Source organism: Muntiacus reevesi, chromosome 13 (genome assembly GCF_963930625.1).
Source record: "Muntiacus reevesi chromosome 13, mMunRee1.1, whole genome shotgun sequence".
NCBI lineage: Eukaryota > Metazoa > Chordata > Mammalia > Artiodactyla > Cervidae > Muntiacus > Muntiacus reevesi.
Window position 1 is genome coordinate 22035428 of NC_089261.1, and position 24679 is coordinate 22060106.

Here is a 24679-nt window from a genome sequence, read left to right on the forward strand (position 1 = left end):
ATCCCCTCTCCTGTCATCTCCACCACGCCACTCCGGCCCCTGACCTCCCCAACCCTGCCAGTCTCGGGGGAAGCTCTGAAATCTTTGATCCGCACCAGAACCTGGTCATCATTCCTGTTGCCTCCCACCCCAGTGTGCAATCCCAGTGCCAGATCCTGCGGCCTCCAACATGACACTCTTATCAAGCCCCCCAGGGCAGGGGTGGGTGACTCCCACATCCCATCCTCTTGGAGAAGTGACTTCAGGGTCACTCTGGAGCCAGGGCACAGAGCCCCGTGGATGGGTTCCCGGTTTCCTGGGGCCTGAACTCCATCTTCCTCTGAGGAGGTGTCCCTGTAACCCAAACTGAGTGATGCGAGTGGAGGGGGTAAAAGAGAGAAACCCCAGGTCAGTCCCAGCCTGAAACCTGGTTTCCACTGGGAGGGACTGTCAGGCACAATAGTGACCAGTTGCCTGGGACATGTAGGAGGTCAACGGGCTGGCATCCACTCACTCCGGGAGATTGATGGAGCCAGAGGGAGGCCGCAACTCCCAGGTCCCCGTCAACCAGCTTAGTCCCTGAAAGCCTTCGAGGACAGCAGACACAGCGACAGCTAATTCCGGGACGATTCACACCTACTAGAGCTCCACTTCTAATCTTAGGCCCATCATTGATCGAAACTGCACTTGCTGGGTTTCACGGGCAATTCAGAGCCACTGTTCTCACAGCTGCACGCTCAGGTCACGGGGGAGCTCTGGGAAGTCCCAACGCCCAGGCGCCACCCACACCAGTCACATCAGGACCTCAGGGTGACAGCCTGCCATCGGCGTGTTTAAACTCCCAGGTTATTCCAATGGGCAGCTAGGTCTGACGATCAGCAAACTTCTTCTGTAAGAGCCAGATGGTAAACACTTTAGGGCCGGCCATCGGTCCATCAGTCTCTTTCGCAACTACTGATTCTGCCATTTATAGCGTGAAAAGAGCCAAAATGTAAACAAGTAAATGTGGCTATGTGCCAATAAAATTTTATTTACAAAAACAGGTAGGGGGCCAGATTTGGCCTGCGGGCCATAGTTTGCCCATCCCCCGTCCTTGAAAAGCACTGTTGAAATGGAAATGCACACACAAACCACCTGGGGATACTGGAGAAACGCAGATTCTCACTCAGCATGCCTAGAGCAGGTCCTGAGAGTCTGCATTTCTAAGTAGCTCCCAGGGACCGCCCCCCCCACCAAATGCTGCTGGTTCCTGAACCACACTCTGAGGAATCAGGCTTCTGGGGGCGGGGGTGGGGGGTAGTCCTTGTTTCACAAAACACACCCAGGACCCCTTGCCACTAGCAACTGGTGATGCCTGTGGACCCGGGAAGAGAACCGGAAGCCAGACTCCACCATCTCAAACGATTCTGGAGCCCACGGTGAGGTCCACCTTTGGTTTCCAGACACGCCGTCGGTCATGCTGACAATGGGCTTCTTGCCCAGAGCTAGGTCGGGAACGCCACCTCCCAAACCACAGCACAGCTCTGCGGAAAACCCGACCGGATCGAGGGCTAGCCAGAGCTCTCAGTTCAAATCCCTGAGAGAGCCCTGCTTACCGAGCGCTGAGTGCTGGACAAGCAGCCCCGTCACCGAGTCTGTGATATGCTAAAGGCCCAGACCGGAAGCAGTGCAGAAAACATTATGAATAAAAGCAACAAATGCTGATGAGGCACAACGAACACGTGATGAGGCCTTCTCCTCAGTTCATACCTGTAGTAATAACAGCCTCCCAACAGTCTGTTTCACAGAAGATCACACAAAGACACAGAGAGGTTAAGTAGCTCACCAAAGGTCACACAGCATTTTCCTAGCAAGATCCCACAGACAGTTGCTCAGCCTCTCACCCTGGACTGGGGGAATCACAGGCTCCTCTCACTCCCATTTAAGCCAAAGTGTGCCTACTCCCTTTGTTTATTCCCTCCACAAACACACTGTGAGCCCCCACGGTGAACACCAAGTCACAGAAAATACAGTCCCCAATCTTACGGAGCTGGCACTTCAGTTGACAAAGACAAGGAACTAGGACAGGACGCATGGAGGCTGCAGTGTTAAGAAAATTTTAAAAAGTTCCAGCACCTTGCAGAGGCAACAGCGATTTACCCTGACAAACAGGGAGGAGGCAGGAGGCTTCTGAGCTGAGCCGCCAGAGGCTTTTGGTAAAGAAAGGTGAGAGAGGATGTTTCAGGGAGGGGGCCTGCTTGAGCAAAAGCAGGCCGAGAAAACACCCACTGTCCTTACCGAAAGATATACTGGACGTGGCAACAGAGTCTGGCCAGCTTTAACGCCCTGGCCCAGAAATTTGGAAGGTGGTCACTTCCCTGGTGGTCTAGTGATGAAGAATTCGCCTTCCAATGCAGGGGACGCGGTTTCAATCCCTGGTTGGAGAACTAAGATCTCACATGCCCTGGAGTAACTAAGCCTGCGTGTCACAGCTAGAGAGCCTGCGTGCCTCCACCACTGAAGCCGCAGGGCACCATGAAGGTCCCGTGTGCTGCAAATGAGGCCCAACACAGCCAAAAAAATAAGTAAGTAAACATTTTAAGAGGAAAAAAGAAAAGGAAATACAGGAGGTGCCCTGACGGCAGTGGACAGCCACTGAGGGCTTTTTCAGAAGGTGGAGACGAGGAGGGAATGACGTGTTCCACCCCATGTTGTGGCTGATGCATCAGCTCGTCACGGGAGGAGGGACCGTCGGTCTGAGGAATGAGAGGAGAGTTCAGTGAAGAGGCGGCAGCGACCGTGCAGGGAGGAGTTGGTGAGATTTAGTTCTCACGTGACAGGTCCTCCCAACACCTGATGAGAATTTCCCAACACCCAGCAACACCGACAGCAGCACGATCTCACTCATTCATTCAACAAACATTCTGCTGAGCGTGAACTATGTGCCAGCGAGCAAATTCAGGAGGAGTCTGCCCTTGAGACACCCTATCTCTTGCAGAGTGAAGGGACATCCCAGGAGTCCAAGGCTTGGTGGGAGGAGTGAGGTCAGGGGTCAGGACCAAGACACAACAGAGGTTTCTGTGGCTGGCAGGCCCTCCCTGACCTTCAGCCCCCACCCTTCTAATCCAGTTCATGGGTTTTCCTGGAAATAAATCTCAGGCAGGGGGAGGCCTTGTTGGCTGGTGAGGAGCGTCCTTTATAAGACACACAGATACAGTTGTGCTGGGCTGGCTTGTACCAGCTCACAAGTGCAGACTTCAGTTTCCAGGAATTTTGCAGGTTAGCTGTTAGAAACAGCCATTCTTAAAAGTGGAAACACATAACTCTGTAATGAAAGAAATTATAATAAAAACAAAGGTAGTGAGTACTCAAAAATGCACCCCTTTCTCATTACTTGACTGTACCGGCTGTGGTCTGTGCTCTTGTACGCAGCAATACCTACATGGCGCGAGTAGGACAGGATCGCGTCCTACCAGGTGCCAGGCACACCCCTTTCCAACTCCACATTCAGTTGGTAGCCTGGAATCAGCGGGGTAGGAGTATTTCCACCATGGCAACCAGCACGTGCTACAATCGGGGCTTCGCGCCCGGAAAGCTGGTTGTCAGACACTCGCCAGCACTCCACCACACACTGATGCATCCGCATAAACCAGAGCAACGTCCAACACCCACACCCGTCACGTCTGCTCTGCCTGCGAGGAGACGCCTGCTCCAGGCGGCCAAGCGTCTGCTTTAACTGTCAGTCAATCTTGTCCGGCCACTTGGGATAAAATCAGTGGTGTGCACCTCAAGGCCGGGTGATCTAGCTCCTCCCCTCCACGCACACCCCTCCTGGAAGATGTCACACTGGTTCCTGCCTCCTGCCTCAGGGCCTTTGCACTCAGGGTGCCCTCTGCCTGGGAGACTCCCCCTCCTACTCTGCCCGACCGGTTCCTTCTTATCGCTCAGGTCTGAGCCCAAAGGATACCTCTTCTGGGAAACCTTTAGGATCCTCTCCCTCAAAGCTGCCTTCTCTCCTATGTCAGCTGCCTCCTGACCCCGGCTCACCGTCTGTACCCTGGCCGCCCCCTCGGACAACCATGTCATGACTCGTGCACCGTCGATCTCCCCGGGGGCGGCGTGACGGCTCTGGGGACCCGGTTTGTCTCGTTCGCTGTGGCATCACCTAGAATGGTGACACTGTGAAGGAAGGACTAAAGCGGACTGGAGCTTGGCCACTGTCTCCCCCCACTCGCCCTCCATGGGGACCCCTCCTGTGGAGACCCGAGTTGGCGAAAGCCCACACGAATGCTGCTCTGCTGCGAACGCTTTCCTGATTCTTGGCAGCCGAGCTTGAAATGCCCGGATGTGAGGTCTGTCGGCCCGCACCACTCTCACCCCCGGGGGGTTGGACTGATCCCTGCTCACATTTGCCATGTCTTCCTGTCTCTCTGGTGCGGTCTGCCTCAGACAGTGCAGAGGGGGAGCCAGGTCTCCCCTGCCACTGTGTCATGGCTGGTGAGAAGGCAGTGTCTCTCTTTCCCAAACGGCAGCCCAGCTTGTCGGGTCCCGGGGGCCTGGCCCCTCCTGCCGCCTTCCTGGCAGCCATGTGCCCCGGGCGGGGATGTGTCTGGAAGACCGTGGGCCTGGACAAGCCGTCCGTAGGTCTCTGCCCACAAACCCGTGCAGGGGATCAGGGTCATCTGCTTGCTGGAGCCCTAAGCCTGGACACGATCCCGCCCAGCCCAGCCTGCCCCCAGCAGAGCGGAAGTGGCCACCTCCTGCAGGCTTGGGTGGCCCGGGAGAGTCAGACTGACCCCCAAGCTGGAGGCCCATCCGGTCGGGGTGGCAGTCTGGGACTGGCCCCCTTGTGCTCACCCAGCGGGCAAGGAGCTTCACAGCCCAACCTGGAGGCAATGTGGCCGCGACTGGCGGGCCACACGTCCCCTCCGGACTTCACCAGGCTGAGCCATCCAGTGATATCATCCGCCCGGCAGGGGGTGGGGCGGGGAGGGGGCAGCCAGGGTCTGGGAACCAGCACCGACTGCATTGTGGCCGCCCCCTCCCTCCAGGGACGGCCGCTTGGCTGGCCCTGCCCTGGAACGCCTTCCAGTCACGCTGTCCCCCGTGCGAGCTGCCCGTGGCGCGGGAGTCTCTGGAGTGGAGAGCAACTGGGAACAAGGTCACCTGTCCCCAGGCAGGGAGCTGGGCGAGGAGGTGGGGGAAGGGAAGGAGGCTGAAGGAAGATGAGGGATACAGGGGAAGGGACAGCTGTGGGGGACAGACAGACGCAGAGAGAGAGGAGAGATGGGGGAACAGGGCTGCAGGCCAGAGAGAGGAGGGAGGAAGTGGCACCCCCCTCCCCGGATGTCCTCTCTCAGCTCCCAGGAGTGGGAGGCTGGGCGCCCTGTCCCCGTGCCCGTCTACGAGGGAAGAAGAGACAGACCACGTGGGCTCGAGGAGACCACAACCAGCCCAGCTCCCAGCTGCCCACGTGGCCCTGAGAGGTCAAAGTGGGGGGACCACACACCCTTGGGGAGAAGCCCCCTCCGCGGCATGCCCCCCCACATCGCCAGGAGTGCCCCCTGCAGAGCTGGGCCACTGGTCTCAACCTCAGCTCCCCGACAGTTCGCATAGTTAAGTCAGGGAGAGACTTCTGACCGCAGCATTCCTGGGCTCCAGCACTGCATTTAGCTGGGATAATGTGGCCCCTCCATCCATGAATCATAAACTATAAACCACAGTGCCGTCACTGGTGCTCTGAGCTGGTCCCCGCCTCGGCCTGTGACTCACCTCGAGGAGAGGACGCGGGGGCCCTGGCCATAAGCTCACTAGCCACTCATGGCTAGGTCTTGGGGGTTGGGGTCCAGGGGGTGAGGGCTCCCTAACAAAGCTCAGGTGTGTGGGGTTGGCAGGGGGTGGGTGTGAAAGGGTTGGAATTCCTGAGTCTCTCTCTGTCTGGATAGGGGAAAGCTTCTGGAAAGTGGATGGCACCCTCTCTCTCTGGTTTTGTTTTTTTGTTTTTTTTTTTTTGGCTGCGCTGTGCAGCATGTAGGATCCAGTTCCCCAAACAAGGATCAAATCCAGCCCCCTGCATCGGAAGCATGAAGTCTTAACCACTGGACTGCCAGGGAAGTCCCCAGGATGGCACCTTCTCTGACATTCCAGATGGCCAACAGGCGTCCCTGCCTCCAGCTGCAGGGCCAGGGCAGCCTTGCATTCTCGGGTCATCGAGGGTCTGAGCCCAGAGACATCTGTTGGCCAATGTTTTTCACCCAGGAATTTTATATCTGCTTCTGTAATCATCCCCACTTTTGAATGGCAACTACCGCCATGACGAACCAGGGGCCCAGCACTGGGTGTGGAGAGGGTGTCACAGGGCGGGTGTCACCTGAACACATGAGGTGACATCTTGCTGCCCACTCTGTGGTTAAGCATCATGGCAGGTCAGGACCACCATGGAGAGTAGTTTGCAAACATGCAGACATGCGGGATATGTCCCCAGGATGGAATGACCAGGTCCCTTCCTAGAAGAAGCCTGCTACCCCAGCTGCTATGAATGCACTCAGCCTTTATGGCCCCTGGGCTAAGACCTGGCCCTCTCTGACCACCTGGAGAACCTGGGAAGGTGTTAGCTCACCAGAGAATCTTCTGTCCATGTTCTCCAGGCAAGAATACTGGACTGGGTTGCCATTCCCTTCTCCAGGGGATCTTCCTGACCCAGGGATCAAACCCGCATCTCCTGCATTGGCAGGTGGATTCTTTACCATGAGCCACCAGGGAAGTTGGGTGATCACACAGTGTCATACATCCAGCACCTCAGTGGAGGTGGGCGCCGGGGGTCGACTTTGGAGAAATGGAAGCAGGAGGGCCCGCCCACCTGAGGGGCATCTGTGGGCGGACAAGTTGACCGGTCCCTAGTGGCCGTCCTTAGCTATGGCGTGGCCAGAGCCACAGGAAACACACCAGGACCACAGCCTGTGCCAAGGTTCTGAGCTGCTGGAGGGGCCAAGTGTTGGTCAGACACAAGGATTGGACAGCCGAGCTGTCACCTGAGCACCCGCTGTACCTCTGGCAGATGGTGACTGCTCCCTAGCCCACGGTGAATCACCCTCCAGGTTCATTCCCACCTGGCGCTTCTGGTTGTACAGAGCAGAGGGTCTCTGCCTACCTTACCACTCCTTCCCACCCCGCCATCTGCTCACAGTATCAACCCACGGGGGTCAACCACCACAGGCATCCATCCATCCATCCACACATAGGCGCCCAAACAGATACACCTGCCCACAATCCATGCCAGGTTGGGGCACCTCCGTCCACCTCCTGGGAGATTTATCAGCAGGATCACAGGTTTTATAAAATCATGGAAAGAGAAAGCAGCTCAGGTTCACTCCAGTAAGTGCAACTTGAATTAAGAAGAGGAGCTGCGGGGCCTGTGTCTGCCTTTTATTTTGCTGTCACGGGGCCAAGAGATGAGTTATGACCACAAAGTCAACACCTGGGGTGACCCATTTATCCCGTATTTATGAACAGGGCTGGCGGATGGTGGTGAGGGCAGTGGATCTGCCTCGCACAGGGGCCCTTCCGGGGTTTGCGTGTAAATCTCTGTCCCCGGCAAGGCTGGGGCCACACCGTGCCTCCTTGCAGCCCCCACTGATCAGAGGGAGGGGAGAGCCCCAAGGAGATGGAGGCCTCCTGCCCTGCCTTCTTCTCTCTTTCTGCATCCCTGTTCCACCCTGGGAGCCCCAGCTCAAGACACCAGCTTGGGCAGAGGGTACAACCTCACCAGAGAAGCCCCATGACCTGAGCAGCACAGCCACAGCTGACCCAGGACGACTCAGATGAAAAGAGGACGCGAACATCTCTCCTGTAGCCATAAAGCACTCCAGGGCCCCTGATGCCCTGATCCTGGCCTCTGCTGCGAGTCACACACACATTCTCTGCACCTCCTCCCCAAGCCTTATCACACTCTAGTCCACAGGTCCTGAGGGCTGAGGACAGATTTCAAGAGCAAATATGAGTTGTCTGGCCTTTCAGCATATTGTTGTCATCGTTTCGCATGTGACCTAAGATTTAAAAATCAGGCAGTTTCATGTAATTCCAGATCTCCAGGTCATCATTAATTAAAAAAAAAAAAAATCAGATCTGGACTTCTCTGGTGGTCCAGTAGTTAAGAATCCTCCTGCCAACACCAGGAATACGGGTATGATTCCTGGTTCTGGAAGATCCCACAGGCTAGGGGGCAACAACTGTGTGCTGTGCATCACAAGTACCGGGCCCACGCGCTTTACAGCCCGTGCTCCGCAACAAAAGAAGCCACCACAATGATAAGTACTCGCACTGCAACTAGAGACTAGCCTCCGCTTAGCGCAACTAGAGAAGGCCCAAGCGCAGCAATGAAAAACCCATCCCAACCAAGAATTAACAAGTAAATACAATTTTAAAAAGCTAAATTAGATAAAAGTTTTTAAAAATCAGATCTGACAATACAGGGCCAAGTAGTCAGCTGGAGCGGATGAGGTACAAGCTAGCCAGTTAACCCCAGGCCTCACCATTCCCTACTGTCTCCCGTGGATTCTCCATCTCTTCATTCATTTAAGACCCTGGAAGGTACTCAGGTACTTAGGCCCTGCTCCTAAGACTCTCAGGGCCCTGTGCACTCTCTCGTGCCCTGGTGGTGTACTTGCTGTTCTCTCTGCCCAGGTCACCCTCATCTCTGTCCTCGTCCTCCAGAGGGGCTGCTCCTCAACCTCATCTTTGGGGCCCCTTCCTCAATGGAGCCTCTCAGGCAGACCACTGGCATGCCGACTTGGAGCCACCCCCGTACACCTAGTCTAGATGACCAGGCATGGAGCCCCCTGTATCAGCACAGAAGCGTCCCGTGGACAGATGAGTCAGCAAGCGAGGCATAAACACCAGAGTGAAAAGCGTGGCAGCCAGGACCAGGGGCGTCGGGCACTGACAGCACCCCACCCCCCAGGACTCCTCTGGAGATACCCCCTCCCTAAGGTGAAACCAACACACAGTCTTTCTTTGCCTCCCTCCATGCAAACGTGGCTTTCAGCACAAGGCGAGGAGAATGGCCCTGTCTCTCCCCATCTGACTCAAAACATTTTCCTCCCCTGAACACCCAGCCCAGCCACAAGAAAGGGGCTCCTGAGTCCACCCACAAGGTCCCTACAGAAGCAGGGGTTCTTGTACACAGGAGATGCTCAAAAAATACCTGACGATGTTTTTCAAATCAATCTAGAGGCCTTACTCCCCCCTTTGTTTAGCCACAGTCCACACCATGCCCTACTGCCTCTTATGCCAGCATAGTTAGGCTCTCTGCCTGGCATTTATTTGAGTTCTTGCCTCTCAGTCTAGAAAAGTTCCTAAACGCACTTCAATTTCTAACACACGGCAGCTAGGTCTTTAGAACTGACTAGCTCCAAGCTAGTACACCTCAGTTTTACGCATTTGTCAGATGGGCAAGCAGGCTGGCCAGTTGTGGCCATGCTAAACCTAGAAGAAAACCCTATCCTCAAACCAATCGCAGCCACCCTTCAACGACTGGGCCCACAACAACTAATGCTTGGTCTCAATCATTTTGGCCTGATGTTCAGGATGCAGTAAGGGGTTGTCTATTACCCCCTGCCAACAGACTTGCTTCCCTAATTATATGTGGCTTAGCCAACAGGGGAATGGACTTACAGCCCTGAAGCAGTTTCCAGAAAGCAAGAAAGGAGACAGGGGATGTGTAGACCAGCCCCTCAAAAGCTGTGAGCTTTGATCACAGAGTAGCTGCTTCACAGTGGACACTGGAACCCCATGGGAGATGGCTGGACTTGACACCCTCGGGCTCCTGTCCCCGCTGGCCTCGGAAAGGGAAAATGCCAATGTCAGGGAGCTCTCACCTACCAGAACCTCTGAGTCTTGCTCTTCTGTCCTGCTAATTCTGACCTTTGTCCCTTTCCCTTGTCCGATCTCCCAGGCCAGGGGCCCCAAAGAAGGACATGCTTCAACTAGTCCAGTCCAGCATGTAGCAGCAGTGCCCAGCACCTTCTGCAAGGTCCTGCCTACAGCACAAGTCCACTCGACTATCTCCCCACCTTCCCCCTCCCTCCTCCAACCTCAGTACTCCTAGCATCGGCTCAGGGCTGATTCTCATTAGCCCAAAAATAAGGCTAACACACCCCTGTCCCTCTGTCTCCCGGATGCCAAACACTCGTGAGCCCCCTTAAAAATCTGTACCACTGACATATTTACTAAATTTTTTTTAAACGAACAGCCTTTTCCTTTAACTCAGTGGTCAGCAGACTTTTTCTACAAAGGACCAGATGGGGAATATGTCAAGCTCTACAGTTTGTCATGACTATTTAACTCTGCTGTTGTAACAGAAAAGCTGCCACGGTAATTCCTCAACAGGTGTGTGTGGCCCCCTGTCAATAAAACTTTATTCACAAAACAAGTGGCGGGCCTGACTCACCCAACAACCTTAGTTTGCCAACTCCTGCTCTAACTTAAGTCATCCCTCAGTCATATCTAGCAATGTTTGAAATACGGCAATTTCAAGTACTGGCTTCAAGTAATTCCTTCAAAAACACGTTACACTAAATACCAGAAACTATTTAAAATTTTTAAATGTTAAGTTTGTGGAGCAGTCCAAGTCATCCTGGAAGCCCAGGCCTTGCTCTGGGAATGTGACCCTATTCATCCCAGAGCCTATGGGTCACCAAGTCAGCTGTTCTAGAATTTTCCAGGCTGAACATGGAAATGGCCATTTCTCCCAGCTCTCTTCTCTACTGTTGGGGTAGGACAAATACCCCCAGAGAGGGTCTCCCAGCTGCCACTGAGAGGACCCAAAATGAGGGACCCACTGCTGAGAAACATGGAAATGTCACCGCAAGCAGCAGTCAGGCCTGCCAGCTGCCAAGCACGCTGGGAGTCAGCCGCAGAGCATGCTGGGAACCCATCCAGAAGCCCACCCTGCCCCCTTCTTACCTGGCTTTTGCCTCGACGACGGTAGCTCCGCCTCACCAGGCTCTTATAGTTCTCATTCTTCTTGGTCAGGTAGTAATAGAGGACACACTCAGCCACTGTCTGCAGGACAGAGAAAGAGAAAAGACTTCTGAGGAGTGTGCAGTGTGGGCAGCCGGAGCAGGAAGCCTGGGTTCAAATCCCACTTCCTCCACACACTGGCTGGGTGACCCTGGCTAGTTTACTGAACCTCTCTGGGCTTTGGTTTTCTCACCAGTGTTTGGGAGTACTTTACCACATACTTTATAGGTTTATACTTTATAGGTTTGTCATGAAGACTGGGTAAGTTAATATACATACATGTAAAGGACTTAGGACCACAGGGCACGCACTGCAAATGTGTGGCCTCTCCGTATGGTGGGTGCTGCTACTATTAGCAATCGCGATGATAAAGCCGTCACCTCCCATCCACTCGAGGAGAACAAGGCTTCCAGCTCCCCAACTGGGGTCTGGGGTCTCCTTTCTCTCACGCCAGTTTCCTCCTCCCTGAAGAGTTGACTCATTGGAAAAGACCCTGATGCTGGGAGGGATTGGGGGCAGGAGGAGAAGGGGACGACAGAGGATGAGATGGCTGGATGGCATCACCAACTCGATGGGCATGAGTTTGAGTAAACTCCGGGAGTTGGTGATGGACAGGGAAGCCTGGCGTGCTGCGATTCAGGGGGTCGCAAAGAGTCAGACACGGCTGAGCGACTGAACTGAACTGAGTACTTGGGGCCCTGAGTAATCTCTTCCAGTCTTCGTGCATCCAGCCTGACTAATGTCCCCATGCGACTCTTCACCTCTTGGGACGTGTATGTCTTTTCTCTATCGTGGTCTTTTCCACGTGGACCTGACACTGCCACTTGCTGAGTAAGTGGCTGGTTCTCTCTGAACCCCCCCACCTCCTCCTTGTCCAAATGAGACCAGTAAGAGGGCATCATCCACATAGAGCAACTAGAGGACAGCATGCAATGATGCCAGCACCTGGGCCCACTCCAGGTGACAGCTCACTTATGCCGGCAGCCATTACTGACATGATGTAAAATGTTTCTGTGATGCTCAGAGCTGGTGCCAAGCCAGGAACTGGCCTCTGAGGGGCAATCCATGAGGGCTGCTGGGTGCAGAGGCGGGCTGGGCCTCAAATCCCTGTGTCCTCATCCACTTCCTGGGACGGACTGAACAGAGGTGGCTCCCAGGCTAAACCTGACCACGGCCCGCAAAGTAGTTCGGAATAACATGTTATAATCAGATGCTAGTATCTGCAAACTGGCGGATGTGGGTGTCTGACTTTCCCTTGAGCAAGTCACGAGAGTGCCTTCCTGCGTTGGACAACCAATGGGCTGGCCCTAAGCCTTAGGAGGTCCTAAGCCTTGCCCCTGTAGGTGGGCACGGGCTGGCCAGTCCACTGGGCTCCCACCCTATTATTGGCCTCACTCACCGTCAGCACACACCAATCGCCAGAGGCACTGCAGGCAGCTCCAGCTTAGACCCTCTGGAAGCTCTATTTGAGTCTCAGCTTGGGCTGCCTCTTAGCCAAAGAACACCATAAAGTTTATTCTCCAGCATAGAGACCTCTGATTTCCTCATTCAAACAGTGCTGCTCAATTACCAATGTCTGAAACCCCTGCTTGAATCTCTGGGGAGCCCCAACCTAGAGTCTCCTGCGTTGTCCACACCCCTAGTAAGAAGCTGTCACTAACTCAGAGGAGACGCTATTTATGGGCTTGCTTCTCCACACTGGTTTTTCAGGCCGGGAGAGATTTCGCTTCCCCACGCTGCCCCATCTCCCTCCTTCTATGGATATCAGTTCATTCAGTGCAGATGCTGGGAACAACTGTTACCCTTTAAAACACCCACCTGGATCCTGCTCCAACTGCCCTCACAAAATTAGGAAGCGTGAGGCCTCCACTAGCAGTGTATTTGCAAAGCTAGGGGTGGGCAGACACCCCCACATTGAGAAACAAGATTGGGGGAAACGCTGCTTTAAACACCCAGACAAGCAGCTCCAGAAAGTAAACCTTTTCAGGAAGCTTGTCTGGCTCCGCCCCGATGATGCTAGGGTCCAATGGCAGACTCTGACCTAGGACCACGTCCAGCCCAGCCTCGTGGGTGCACAAAAGGGGGCGTTACCATTCCCTAGGACGTTCAGTGTCCACCTGCCAATAGGGAGCTGGAGCAGAGAAGGGCACCGCCCCTGTGGAGCTCGAATGTCAGTTCTCCATCAAGTTTTACCCAAAGGGAATGAGGACTTTGCCAGCCACATGCCTGGCTTGGCATAAAGTGTGTCAGCATAGAGCGACCATCAGAGGGACCTAGAAAGGTCATTCCACCCAGCGCCCTGGAAGACCAGCACTCTTCCCCATAAAGCCTTAATTAGGATGCCAGGCACAGCACAGCTTCTAGAACCCAGGTCCAATCTGCCAGGATGCTCGCTGCCACGTCGGAGGAGGAGCTGGGGCACACAGCTCTCCTGGGGTTTCCCAGCCTGGAGCTCCGCCCCCGAGGGCTCGGGAGGCTGGGGCGGGGCCTGTGGCTGCTCCCAGGAGGGAGGCAGGAGGGAAGCGCTGTCAGACACAGCAAGGAGAGCAAGGGGCCGGCAGGCAGAGGCCTCGTGGGTGGGGAGGGAGGGTCCTTCACCAGCAGCCCTAGCGGCTACCCGCAGAAGTGGACGCCAGAGGGGAACGGGGAGGGGCGGGCGGCGCTGCACTCCTGGGCAGACTCACCTTCCTCTCCAGGAATGATGCGATCAGGCCGAAGTTCTTGGGGTGCTGCATGAATCTGCGGGGAGAGAAGGGCGGGCCTGAGACCAGGCCGAGGGGGGCTGCCCGGCTGGGCGGCCGCCGAGCTCCCGGGCGCCTGCCATCTCCGCGGGCCCGGCTGGACGGGCGCCGCCCCACTCGGAGCAATTAAGCCCAGGGGGGTGTGGGAAGGGCCGCGGCGGGCGGGACCGAGGGGTAAGAGAGGGCGTTCCTTGGAGTGAGTCACTGGTTTTAGCGCCTTTGAAAATACATTTGTTTGTCCTGCTAGAGGCGGGTTCCAGGAAAAATGAGGACATTACATGCAGCCCTGTGGTGGGGTTCCCCCCCTTTTAAAAATCTGCTTTTGTTTCTATCTCCGGCTGGGCCTGGGAAGCTGGGCCTCGCCCGGCCCACACGGGGCCCCCACGGGCGAGGTCACGGCACAGAATCTCGAGGCTGTCGGGCCTCCCCGGGAGAGATGGGAGTAGAGGCTCCGAGTGCCCGCAGGGAGGCGGGCAGGAGGCAAGCCAGCCCAGGAGGCGGCAAGAAGGACCGAAGTTGGAGGGGTGGCGGGGGAACTGGCGCCCCACCAACTGGCTTCCTGCGAAGCTGAGAGAATTACTGGGAAAGAGCTGGGCCAGGCTGAAATGTCAGGGCCACAGGAGCAGGCGGACGGCGGGGGTGGAGATGTGGGTCACGGCTGCTGGGGCCCCGGGGATGCTGGGCGGGGCCTTGGCTGGCCCACCCCCACACCCCCATCCCCAAGACACACCACCTCCCGCGGCCTCCCTGGGGAGGGAAGAGGCTGCTGGGGAGGCAGGGGCCCCGGGTCCCCCACCCCCACCCCCAGGGAGTCCGGGCCAGGGCTGGCGATCATCCTGCCCAGCCCTCCAGATGGTTGGGCTGGAGGCCAGCCGGCCCCTCCCCGGCTCCCCAACCAGACACTGGAGAATCCGGAACAGCCTCTTCTGTCTTCCCAGAGGAAGCCGCGAGCCAGGCAGCTTTCCCGGCCTGCAAGCCCGCCTCAGGCAGCTTGGAGGCGGCCTAACGCCCTGATTTTCCAGACAGACAGAATCTTCCCTTTCTCTCCCTGCCCCTGTGACACTTCCTTCCCCCACCTCCCAAAAAATATCCCTTCCTCGGGGTTTCCCCAAGTCGAGATGGGGCCCCCGGGAGACCAAGAAGCAAACTCAGAGGATTCCCTTAGGTCAACTGTTCCACCTCCCTCCAACCTACTCCTGTATCCTCTGCGATGTTTACTGAGAATTTACTCTGACACTGGGTACGTCAACAGCCACACAAGGAGGCACTGAGGCCACACCCATTTTACAGATGTGGAAACTGAGGCTCAGGGAGAAGTGGCTGTTCGAAATCACGAGGCCACTAAGTGAGCTCTACGCCACCAACACACAATTGTCAGCGATTTTCAAAGGGCCTGAGTGCTATAACTTCCACTGAACACCCGGGACCCTGAAAGACACAAGCTGCCAAATTGGGTCTCAGCACACATCAGCCGAGCCTGGGTCCCCCATTCTTCAGCTACTGTACTAACAGTATGCAATCATTAGGTCAGAACAGGAAAGCTCCAAAAGGCCAAAACACAGAAAGCACTCCCAGAAACCTCTTTTTAAAAAAAAGCATAAATAAAAATAGGAAACATATTAGGGGGATTTAAATACCTAATGCAACAGTAATTCTTGGAATCCATGACCATACTATAGCTGGTTCTTAAAGTGTAAAACACCTAATACGGAGGACTTGATTCAATGGCAGAGCAAGCACATCTGTGAGTGTGAGGACACTAAGGAGCCACTAAATACCTGGGTTTCCTATCTCTGAGCAGTAGTCCCCAAACACATGTGGAAATTGCTCCCAAAGCCCTCTTTTCTGTGGAAGGCTGCTGAATCCGTGTCAGGTGCTCAAGGGGGCATTATACCATCCCTCTATTTTTATATATGTTTTAGAATTTCCATCATCAAAAGCCATTAAAAAACAAAACAAAACAAAAAACCCACAACACTTTCCATACAAGAGCCTCTTCAGTCGCTTCTCCTGCATTTCCAAGTCCTGGTGACTGCACTGGCTGACACACCCCAGCCTTGCCCGCGACCCAGAAGCATCCCCATCTCAGGAGCCCAGTTTGGCATTTTGGGGCCACTTGGCCCTACAAACGGCAGAGACAGCTCCAGCCCCTATGGCCTGGAACCGCAGTGGGTGGCTGGAGAAGTTAATGTCCCACGCGGGTCATCTCTTTTGAGGAAAGTCTCCTGGCGATGAAAGAGGTGGTGGGCGTGGACGTCCAGTAGCTAAGCCCCCAATGCCCTCCTGGTTGAGCGCTAAGATCTCCACCTGTCCCTCAGTTTCCCACCCTTTTGCTTCACAGGGGGCCTCAGTCCTGTGAAGGTGCAATGTGCTCAGGATGGGGTTCCCTGGGACACACCCGTCTGGTGGGGGGAAAGGAGGGCTTTCTCCATCTGGCCCTTCACTCATCTCCCCAAAACAGTCATTCTGCTCTTCCATTTTAGAAGCCCCAGCTTCACCTCTGAGCATCCAGATCCTGCCTCTGCTTCCCAAAGCACTCCCTACTCCCTGGTCCCGTCTTCCCTCTCCCGTGACAAGCCTCTCTGTTGCAGCTGAGCCCCTGACCTGAATGAAGCTGGGGGATTCTGAATCCTGCCTCCACCCTTTGCAAGCTGTGTGACCTTTGTTAAGTGTCTTAACTTCTCTGAGCCTCTGTTTCCTCATCTGTGTAATGGGGATGGGTAATGCTGTTATGGGGGATAAGCGGGACAAATGCACAAACCCCAGAAGACATCTGTCTAGCATCTGTGATGAAGGAGGTGCTCAACCAATAGTCACTTTCCAAATAAAATGAAAACCAAAGTTACCGGCCAGCCACATACCCCTGCCCAAGACTTCAGCCCAGCCTAGAAGGTCCTCCTGCCTTGTTCTTCTAATACATACTGACTCATTTCACATAAAGCTTCCCTGACACTCTGTACTGGTCTGAATAGTGTCCCCCCAAATATCTTGTCCTCCCAGAACCTCAGAATGTGGCCTTATTTGGCGATGAGATCTTTGTGGATATAATTAGTTAAGATGAGGTCATGCTAGAGTAGGGTGGGCCCTGAATCCAATGTGACTGGTGAATTTATAGGAAAAGGAGAAGACACAGAGAGACACATGAGAAATAAGACCACAGCTGAAGATAGCTGAGATGGAGGGATCCATCTGCAAGCTGAGGGGTGACAAAGATCTCCAGCCACCACTGGGAACCAGGCTGGAAGGGACCCTCCCTCCGAGCCTCTAGAAGGAACCACCCTGCCCACACCTTGATCTTAGACTGCTGGCCTCCAGAACTGTAGGAGAATACATTCCAGCTGTTGTGAGCCACACAGTTGGTGGACACTTGCCGTCACAGCCCTGGGAAGCCAGGGCAAACCTCAACAGGACAGGCTTCCCAGGACAGGGGAGGGCGGCCTTGGCCAGGACCCTCCCATCCCACCGACAGGGGACTCACTTCTCCCGGAAGGTCTCCTTCTCCTGCTCACTCCACATGTTCATGACCTGGCGGTCTTTGTACACCTTCATGGGATCATCCATGAGCCCATTCATGTTGATGAACTTGATCCGCTGCTGGTCGGCATCGTATAGCATGGGTGGGATCACAGCCAGCTGACGCATCTGCTTCTCCAGGTTCTGGAAGGAAAATGGAGATGACGGAGGGCACCCCCTGGTCGGAAAATGCAAGAAGACAAGAAGCTGGGGGCTGGGCGGGGGAGGGGACAGGGTGCTCCCGCCTGCACAGGGGAATCCAAGTGAGTGAGCAGAGGGTAGGGATACTCCAAGTCAGAATGGGAAAACACAACACCAGAAAGAAAGCGCATGATGGGTTAAAAAATACAACAGGCCCATGCAGGGGGAAGGGAGAATTTAAAGGCAGCCCCAGACAGGTTTATGGTGGGCAGGGCTGTAAATTCAACACAGAAAGCAGCAGTCACCTTATCTGCAGTAAGAGGGGAGTGATGAATCTTCCCTTTAGAAATGCAAGTGCCATAAAACACTGCAGGGAAGATGTGCAACCTGGCTGGCTCGGCAGGGGGGCTGCTCCCCCCTCCCACCTCAGGTTCAGAGGGCATGCAGGGTGAGGCGAGGGGCTGTCTTGCTCTGGGAGGGCCCTGTGAGGCTGCAGAACCATTTCCTCACCAGCCGTCCACCTCCAGCCCCGGATCCCGCTCCTTCAAGCGTGCCCACTGGGGACCAAGCCTGCCCAGCCCTGTGCGCAGCAGGAGTCGGGCGGGCTCGCTCCTAATGCATCGGGGCAGCTATTAAGAGGCTCAGAGCCGCCACTCAGCTGGACTCATTTCCCCAAATCTCTGCAGCCAGCCCATTACTGGCGATTAATTACCCATCTCCGGAGGCAGGCGAGGGCCCCGGCCCAGCCAAGGTCAGCCGGTTCAAAGGATCCGCTGCCCTGCCTCCCACAGCTAAGCGCTCCATTCAGTGCTGGGGATTCCCAACAGAAGCAGGGGAGCACAGCGGAGGCACAGCCCTGACCTTGGCTGAGAGGAGGACTCCCAAGGAGGCCTGAGCCTCCCCGGCACTTGAGCAGCCCTCGAATACCATCACCTCCCCGTTGCCCTCACCTGCACAAGACACACAATCCTGGCAGATGCAGGCTGGGTACCTCCTGGCAGGAACCCCCACCCTACTCCACGGTCCCATCCATAGTGGGCTCACATGCTGACTACTGCAAGCTCCCCCCAAATCGCGAACGTCTCTCTTCCTGCCCAGTTCCCGCCTTCCCACCCTCCCAGGGAACCTCAGGTCGGCCTGGACTGGGTGAACAGTTGCTGCCCTGAACTCTCTTTCCAACCATCACCCCTAAACGCTGTTCCCTCAACCTCCCCAAGGACCCTGGTGGCTGCATTCTCATGTGGCCAGGAGCTGGGGAAGTGGTCCTCTGGGATGGGGGTGGTGCTGGACATCAGCTGAGATGCCATGCACCCTGCATCAAGCAGGGAGCCTGCAAGAAAGGGTCACCCTCTTCCTGCTTCCACGTGCCAGTGTGGGTTGTGTACTTGGCCACCATCGGTGGGACAGGAACCGGAGCAAACCCACAGGTGTGGACAAAGGCGTTCCGAGTTCTGCTTTCTGCGGACTGGAGGGTGTTCAAAACAGGGCCACATGATGTGAGGTTTTAACACAGAGGCTTGGACTTCGGCTTCCCTAGTAGCTCAGATGGTAAAGAATCTGCCTGCAATGCAGGAGACCCAGGTTCAATCCCTGGGTCGGGAAGATCCCCTGGAGGAGGGCATGGCAACCCACTCCAGAATTCTTGCCTGGAGAATCTCATGGACAGAGGAGCCTGGCAGGCTACGGTCCATGGGGTCCCAAAGAGTCAGACATGACTGAGCAACTGACACTTTGACTTTCACACTTTTCCCTGGTAGTCCAGTGGTTAAGACTCCTCCTTCCAATGCAGGAGGCACAGGTTCAATCCCTGATTGGGGATCTAAGATCTCACATGTGGCCAGGTGCGGACAAGAAAAAAAATTATTGATTACAATTTATAAAAATAAAATGAAGGCTCTTTTCTTAATAGCCAGGTGGTCTGAACTATCTGTGTCAGACTTGCAAGAACAGCCTGGTGAAAATGCAGATTTCTGAGTTCTGCCACCCCAGACTGGCTAAATCAAAACCGCTGGGGGTGGGGGACCTGGGAAATCACAATCCAAGCTGGACGTCCCCTCCCCAGGACTCTTAAGTCTGTCCCATATGAGACTCAGTGGCCTAGGGCAGCACCGCCCAATAGAATGTTCTGCAGCGACGCAGGTGTTTACGGCCTGCTCTCTGCAGCACGGGGGCCACGAACCACACGTGGCTTCTGAGCACTTACAATGACTGGTGGCACTGGAGGCACTGAGTTTTTAATTTTATTTCGTTTCTGGCCATTTCCATTTAAATAGCCACATGCAGCTCGTGAGTGGTGACTGCACGGATTTGGAGTTGTAATACCTCCCAGCTGGACAAAAGCTCTCCCTGGACACAAGGCCCGGGGGCGGAAGAATGTGTTCCCCTCCTTTTGCGAAGCCCCCTCCTTTCCACTGTGATGTTAGAATATGGAAGGGGGGGATGGGGAACTGACACAAGAGATGCTTGTAAGACCTGGGAGGGGACAGGCCTGCACCAGCCCTGCCCCAGGAGCAAATGCCTCCTCTCTCTGCTCCCTGGCTACCTCTGGGCTCCAGTGACCAGAGCCAGGGTCACCTGGCTGATAGAAGATCACCTGGGAACTCTTGATAGAAGGTCCCCAGCTTGGTGAACAGCTGGTGAGCTGGGAAACCCCCCTCTGACCCTAGTTCTGGACAACTGGGAGGCTGACCTACAAACCACCACCCTCAGGCTCCTGTGCCTTCTGGCTTCTGGTCGGGTCCAGCCAATGGGAAGCACTCAAAGCTAGAGGGAGCGGGGGAGGAGTGAGAGGCCAGGCTACTTACTCCGCCATGGCGTCATGACAGGGCCCTGGCTGGGACCCTTACTGGCCGTGTCCTACCAGGTGGCCCCTCCTCCACGGGCCCAGGAAGACCCCTCTCCTGCTCGCTCGGCCTGCAGGCCTGGGGACAGCCAATGGCTACTCCCCTGGGGCCTCCCCATCCCACCTCGGTTCCGCCCACATTCAGTAACAAGCCCCTTGGATCTCAACCATCCAGGTGAATTCTGTTTCCTGCTGGACCCTCTCCCTGGACAGGGGACACAGCGGGTGGGGCTGAGGTCGGGATCAGGGACTTACCTCCTGCTCTGACAGGCCATCGATGATCTCCGACACCTCATGCTCACTGCGGGCGGCCGACATGGAGAGCCCACTGCCCCGCTGCCCCACCCTGCTGGAGATCGAAGGCACATACTCAGGACCGGCCCCTCGCAGCCAGCGCAGCGGCACAGCCCCGAGCCCACAACTTCCCCAGAGGCGGCGTGTGGGCAGCAGGGAGGAGCCAGGCCTCCCACACCCACACGGATGGCCCCAAGCCGAGGGGTCTGGGGGTGGGATGGAGCACCCCAACTCTCACCCAGAAAATGCCAGAACACTTTATCTCTCCTAAGATGCCCCCCCCCAACAAAAGACCAGCTACACAGATCCACGTATAAAGTCCAGCCCTGCCTCTTCGCAGCATCTCCCTCCATGTCCTCCCATATAACCTGGGGATAAGGTGGTGTCTGGCTCCCAGGACTGGGAGCAGGCATTCAGTGAGATACGGGCTGTAAGCATCCAGTAAAGAGTGAGATCCAGAGACTTCCCTGGCGGTCCAGTGGTTAAGACGCTGAGTTTCCACTGTTGGGAGGACATGGGTTCAATCCCTGGTCAGGGAACTAAGATTCCACATGACATGCAGTGTGGCCAAAAATTTAAAAAAAAAAAGAACTATGGCAAATAATTATGGGCTCTAATGGAAAAAGGAGACAACATGCAGGAATAACTTAAAACTAAGAATCATACAATAATAAATTTTCATGTATTTGTTTTTAAATAAAAAAGAGTGAAGTCCATCATCCCTGCTCACAGCCCATTGCCTTATCTGTATGACAACAGAAACCGCACTCACACGCCACCAAGCACCTACTGTGTGCTGGGCACTCTGACACAGGATTGTACCCAGCCCTCAGGGCCGCCACGTGTGACCAGCATCCTTTCCCTTTGACCTACACCAGGGATCTCACACTCGGGGACCACATAAATGAACAAAGCTGGGGTGGGTACCAGCCCATGGCACACCGGAAGGAGAGCTCACTCCATCAAAATGGATTAAGCTTCTTCTTTCCAAGAAGTGTTAAGTCCAGGAAGGTGCTAAGTGACACACCCAAGGACTTAACTCGGCCCTTGGGGTGCAATTCTAGACCCTGCTGTGCTTTCCTTTTGCATGCCAGCCAGAGCTCCTCTGGGGACAGTGCCGCAGGCGGACCCAGGTCCTGGGAGGCAGGGAAGGAGGTGGGGGCGGGGGGGTGTGGGGAGAAGGAGGGTGAGAGGTGTGAGTGGGCCCGGTCCTCAGCTCACCTCTGCATGCGCTCCTGCAGCTCCCGCTGCTTGCGGATCTCGGGGAACTGCTTCTCGTAGTACTCTCGCACCTTGCTCTCCTTGGCCCGCCGCCGGGGGTTATTCTCGATGCGCTCCACCTTCTTCTCCCAGGCCTCCATGAGCTGGTCATAGCGCTGGCAGAACTTCTGTTCCTGTGGAGACGCGGGGGAGCCGTGTGGCAGCTGCTCCTCCAGCATCCGACATTCAGCACCCCCAGGCTCCCCCACTCTGCCGTGCGCACGGGCAGGTATGCGATCACACACAGGTGCACGGGCAGACACACGGATCACGCGGAGACTGGGGCAGACCCAGGCCAGAAAACCCACAGCCTGACCTAAGGATCCAGCTGCCTTGCTCCTTGGGGTGTGGGCCACCCCCACTCTCAGCCTTCCTCTAGAAAGGCCTTGTACTATACAGAAACTTCCAGTCACATGTGGCCGTTAAAGCTGAATCATGTAAAACTAAGTCGTATTTAAATTCAGGTCCCTGGTCCGCCTGCCACTGGAGCCAGGGCTACTGTCTGCAGTGGACAGTGCACACAGACCATTTCCATCATTGTAAGTTGGGTCAGCTCTGGGGTGCCTGTCAGACTTGGGGCAGCCCCATGGAAAGCATTCTCTTTCTGAATAGTTCCTCACCCCCCAGCCTAAGGCCCAGTCATGCTCCCCAGATCCAAGGACTGGGTGTAAAGACTCAAGCTGCAGTCCGTCCACGACAAGGAAGTCCCTCTCTAAGTCTAACCACAGTGCTTCCTGCTGTATGCATGCCCCTCCTTAGAGAAAAGACCCCTGCCTGGCCCAGAATGTAAGCTGCCGAGTCTCCAAGGTGACCCAGACCTCGAGCAGGCAGGGAGCGTCCGGCTGCTCTTGAGACCCGATCTCCCCATCTCTAACAGCTGCCGTGGACAGATGGCACGGTCTGGGAGTCTCGCTTGAATGCCTTCTCGACACTTCAGCATAATCAGAAAGCCCGTCTCTGGTCTTCGTGCCCAGACATCCCATCCCATCCTGAATTTCAGCTTCTGACCAAGGCAGTCTGTGACCTTGGTCCTCAACAAACCCAGCAGCATTGACAGTCCCCAGGGGGCTGTCAGGCGATCTATGAGGAGGAGCAGAACTTGACCCCCAGCTACCTGGGGTGCCACACATACCAGACTGCCCCGAGAACCCTTGGGAGGTCACGTTCTAGTAGCACGCAATGGCCACATGTGTTCATGGCAACGTGCTGCAGGCAGCACTCCTGGGGTGGGAATCAACATGAAGGACACCTATCGTCAGAGCAGGGAACCCTCCCCACCCTCTCAGTGTGAGTGTGTGACCTGTATCCTCCCCCAGCCAGCAGGGCCACTGAAGTGGAAATCCTGGCAGGGTCACTGCTGCCCCAGGAGGGGCTGTGGCCACTGCCACAGGCTGTCCTGCAGTGCCCAGGAGGCCTTGGTCTGATGTGTGAGAGCAGGAAAATGTCAGATGAGGAAAAGGTGAGAACATGCTCACCCAAAAACCAGCAGAGAGAAGGAATACAGTTACCAGTGAACACAAGCAAGAAACCCACGGGGGCCACCAACCAGCTGCCCAGTGGAGGGGCGGCCGGTGAGATGACCCAGAGCAAAAGGAACAGGCATGGCCGTGAGGGGTCATCCAATCACACTGCCCAGCCCCAATCACCACACACAAAGACATGAGCAGCTCCTGAGGACTATTCAACATGAGGAAGTCCCCCTCCATACCTGACCACAGTGCCACCTGCTGTCACCTGTGTGTTAGGCGTCCTCTCTGTCCACGGAGGGCCGAGGGCACTGCAGGACAGCCCGTGGCAGTGGCCGCAGCCCCTCCTGGGGCAGCAAAGACCCTGCCAGGAGATTCCACCTGGGTGGCCCTGCTGGCCGGGGGAGGATACGGATCACACACTCACATACACACACATTGATGCACATACATTCACATACATCCCCACTCATATACACGAGCGCACACACACACACTTTCTTATACACACACACTCATAGTGACAAATACATCACCCATATTCTCACTCACAATACAAGCCACACACACTCACTCATAAACTCACACACCCACTCTCAAGCACACATGTACTCACACACTGTCTCACACATTTCAGAGGCTGGAGCACCGCTAAGCTAGCCTGCAGGTGCCAGGGGCAAGAATACACACAGGAAAGGAAGGACAGCCCCTGTGACCACAGTTTGTCACCCTCAGTGAGGATTCTTTGTACCAGCACCATCACCATCATCATCTTCCTCACCATCCTATCGTCATCATCATAAACAGCATCATCAGCATCACCATTAGCATCTTCACCAACACCATCAACACCATCATCACCATCACACCATCGGCATCACCACTGACACTGGCCCAGGTACCACTGCGTCATGGGCCAGGCACAGAGCTGAGTCCTCCCCGTGACTGACTCTCCCAAACCCCCAAAAGCGGTGACCACCATCCCCCCTGTACAGGTGGGAGTTCAGAGCTCGGGGGCCATCAGGCCTGGATCACACAGTCCAGACAGGAGGTCAGGATCCTGACAGTTCTTCTGAGAACGTCCAGTGTGCTTACTTTTCCTTTCACCGCTCATGCTTTTGGTGGTCACACCCAAGCGCCACTGCCAAATCCAAGGTCATAAAGATTCCCCACCAGGGGTTTTCTTAATTGTATGGCTTTAGAGGTTTTTGGTTTTTTTAAGATTTATTTTATTTATTTTTGGCTGCGTTGGGTCTTCCTTGCTGCATGAGGGCTTTCTCTAGTTGCAACAAGCAGGGGCTGCTCTCTAGTGGCGGTGCACAGGCTTCTCACTGCAGTGGCTTCCTTTGTGGCGGAGCATGGGTTCTGGGAGCAGGGGCTGCAGTAGTTATGGCACAGGGGCTTAGCTGCTCCGAGGCATGTGGGATCTTCCTGAACCAGGGATT

General features: G+C 55.5%; 1 protein-coding gene across 18 annotated transcripts in view; it reads right to left on the bottom strand.

Annotated features, from left to right (window-relative positions):
• The window catches only part of NCOR2 (nuclear receptor corepressor 2), a 232076-nt gene that overhangs the window by 77551 nt on the left and 129846 nt on the right, over positions 1-24679 (bottom strand). For 17 of the 18 annotated variants that reach the window (XM_065904616.1, XM_065904624.1, XM_065904623.1 and 14 more), the window contains 5 exons: positions 21730-21902; positions 20470-20563; positions 17197-17375; positions 13662-13716; positions 10921-11019 (listed from right to left, as the gene is read on the bottom strand). In XM_065904616.1, coding sequence (XP_065760688.1) covers positions 10921-11019; positions 13662-13716; positions 17197-17375; positions 20470-20563; positions 21730-21902 — 600 coding nt within the window. The remainder of the gene's footprint in view (positions 1-10920; positions 11020-13661; positions 13717-17196; positions 17376-20469; positions 20564-21729; positions 21903-24679) is intronic. The other variant, XM_065904620.1, reaches the window with a different exon arrangement.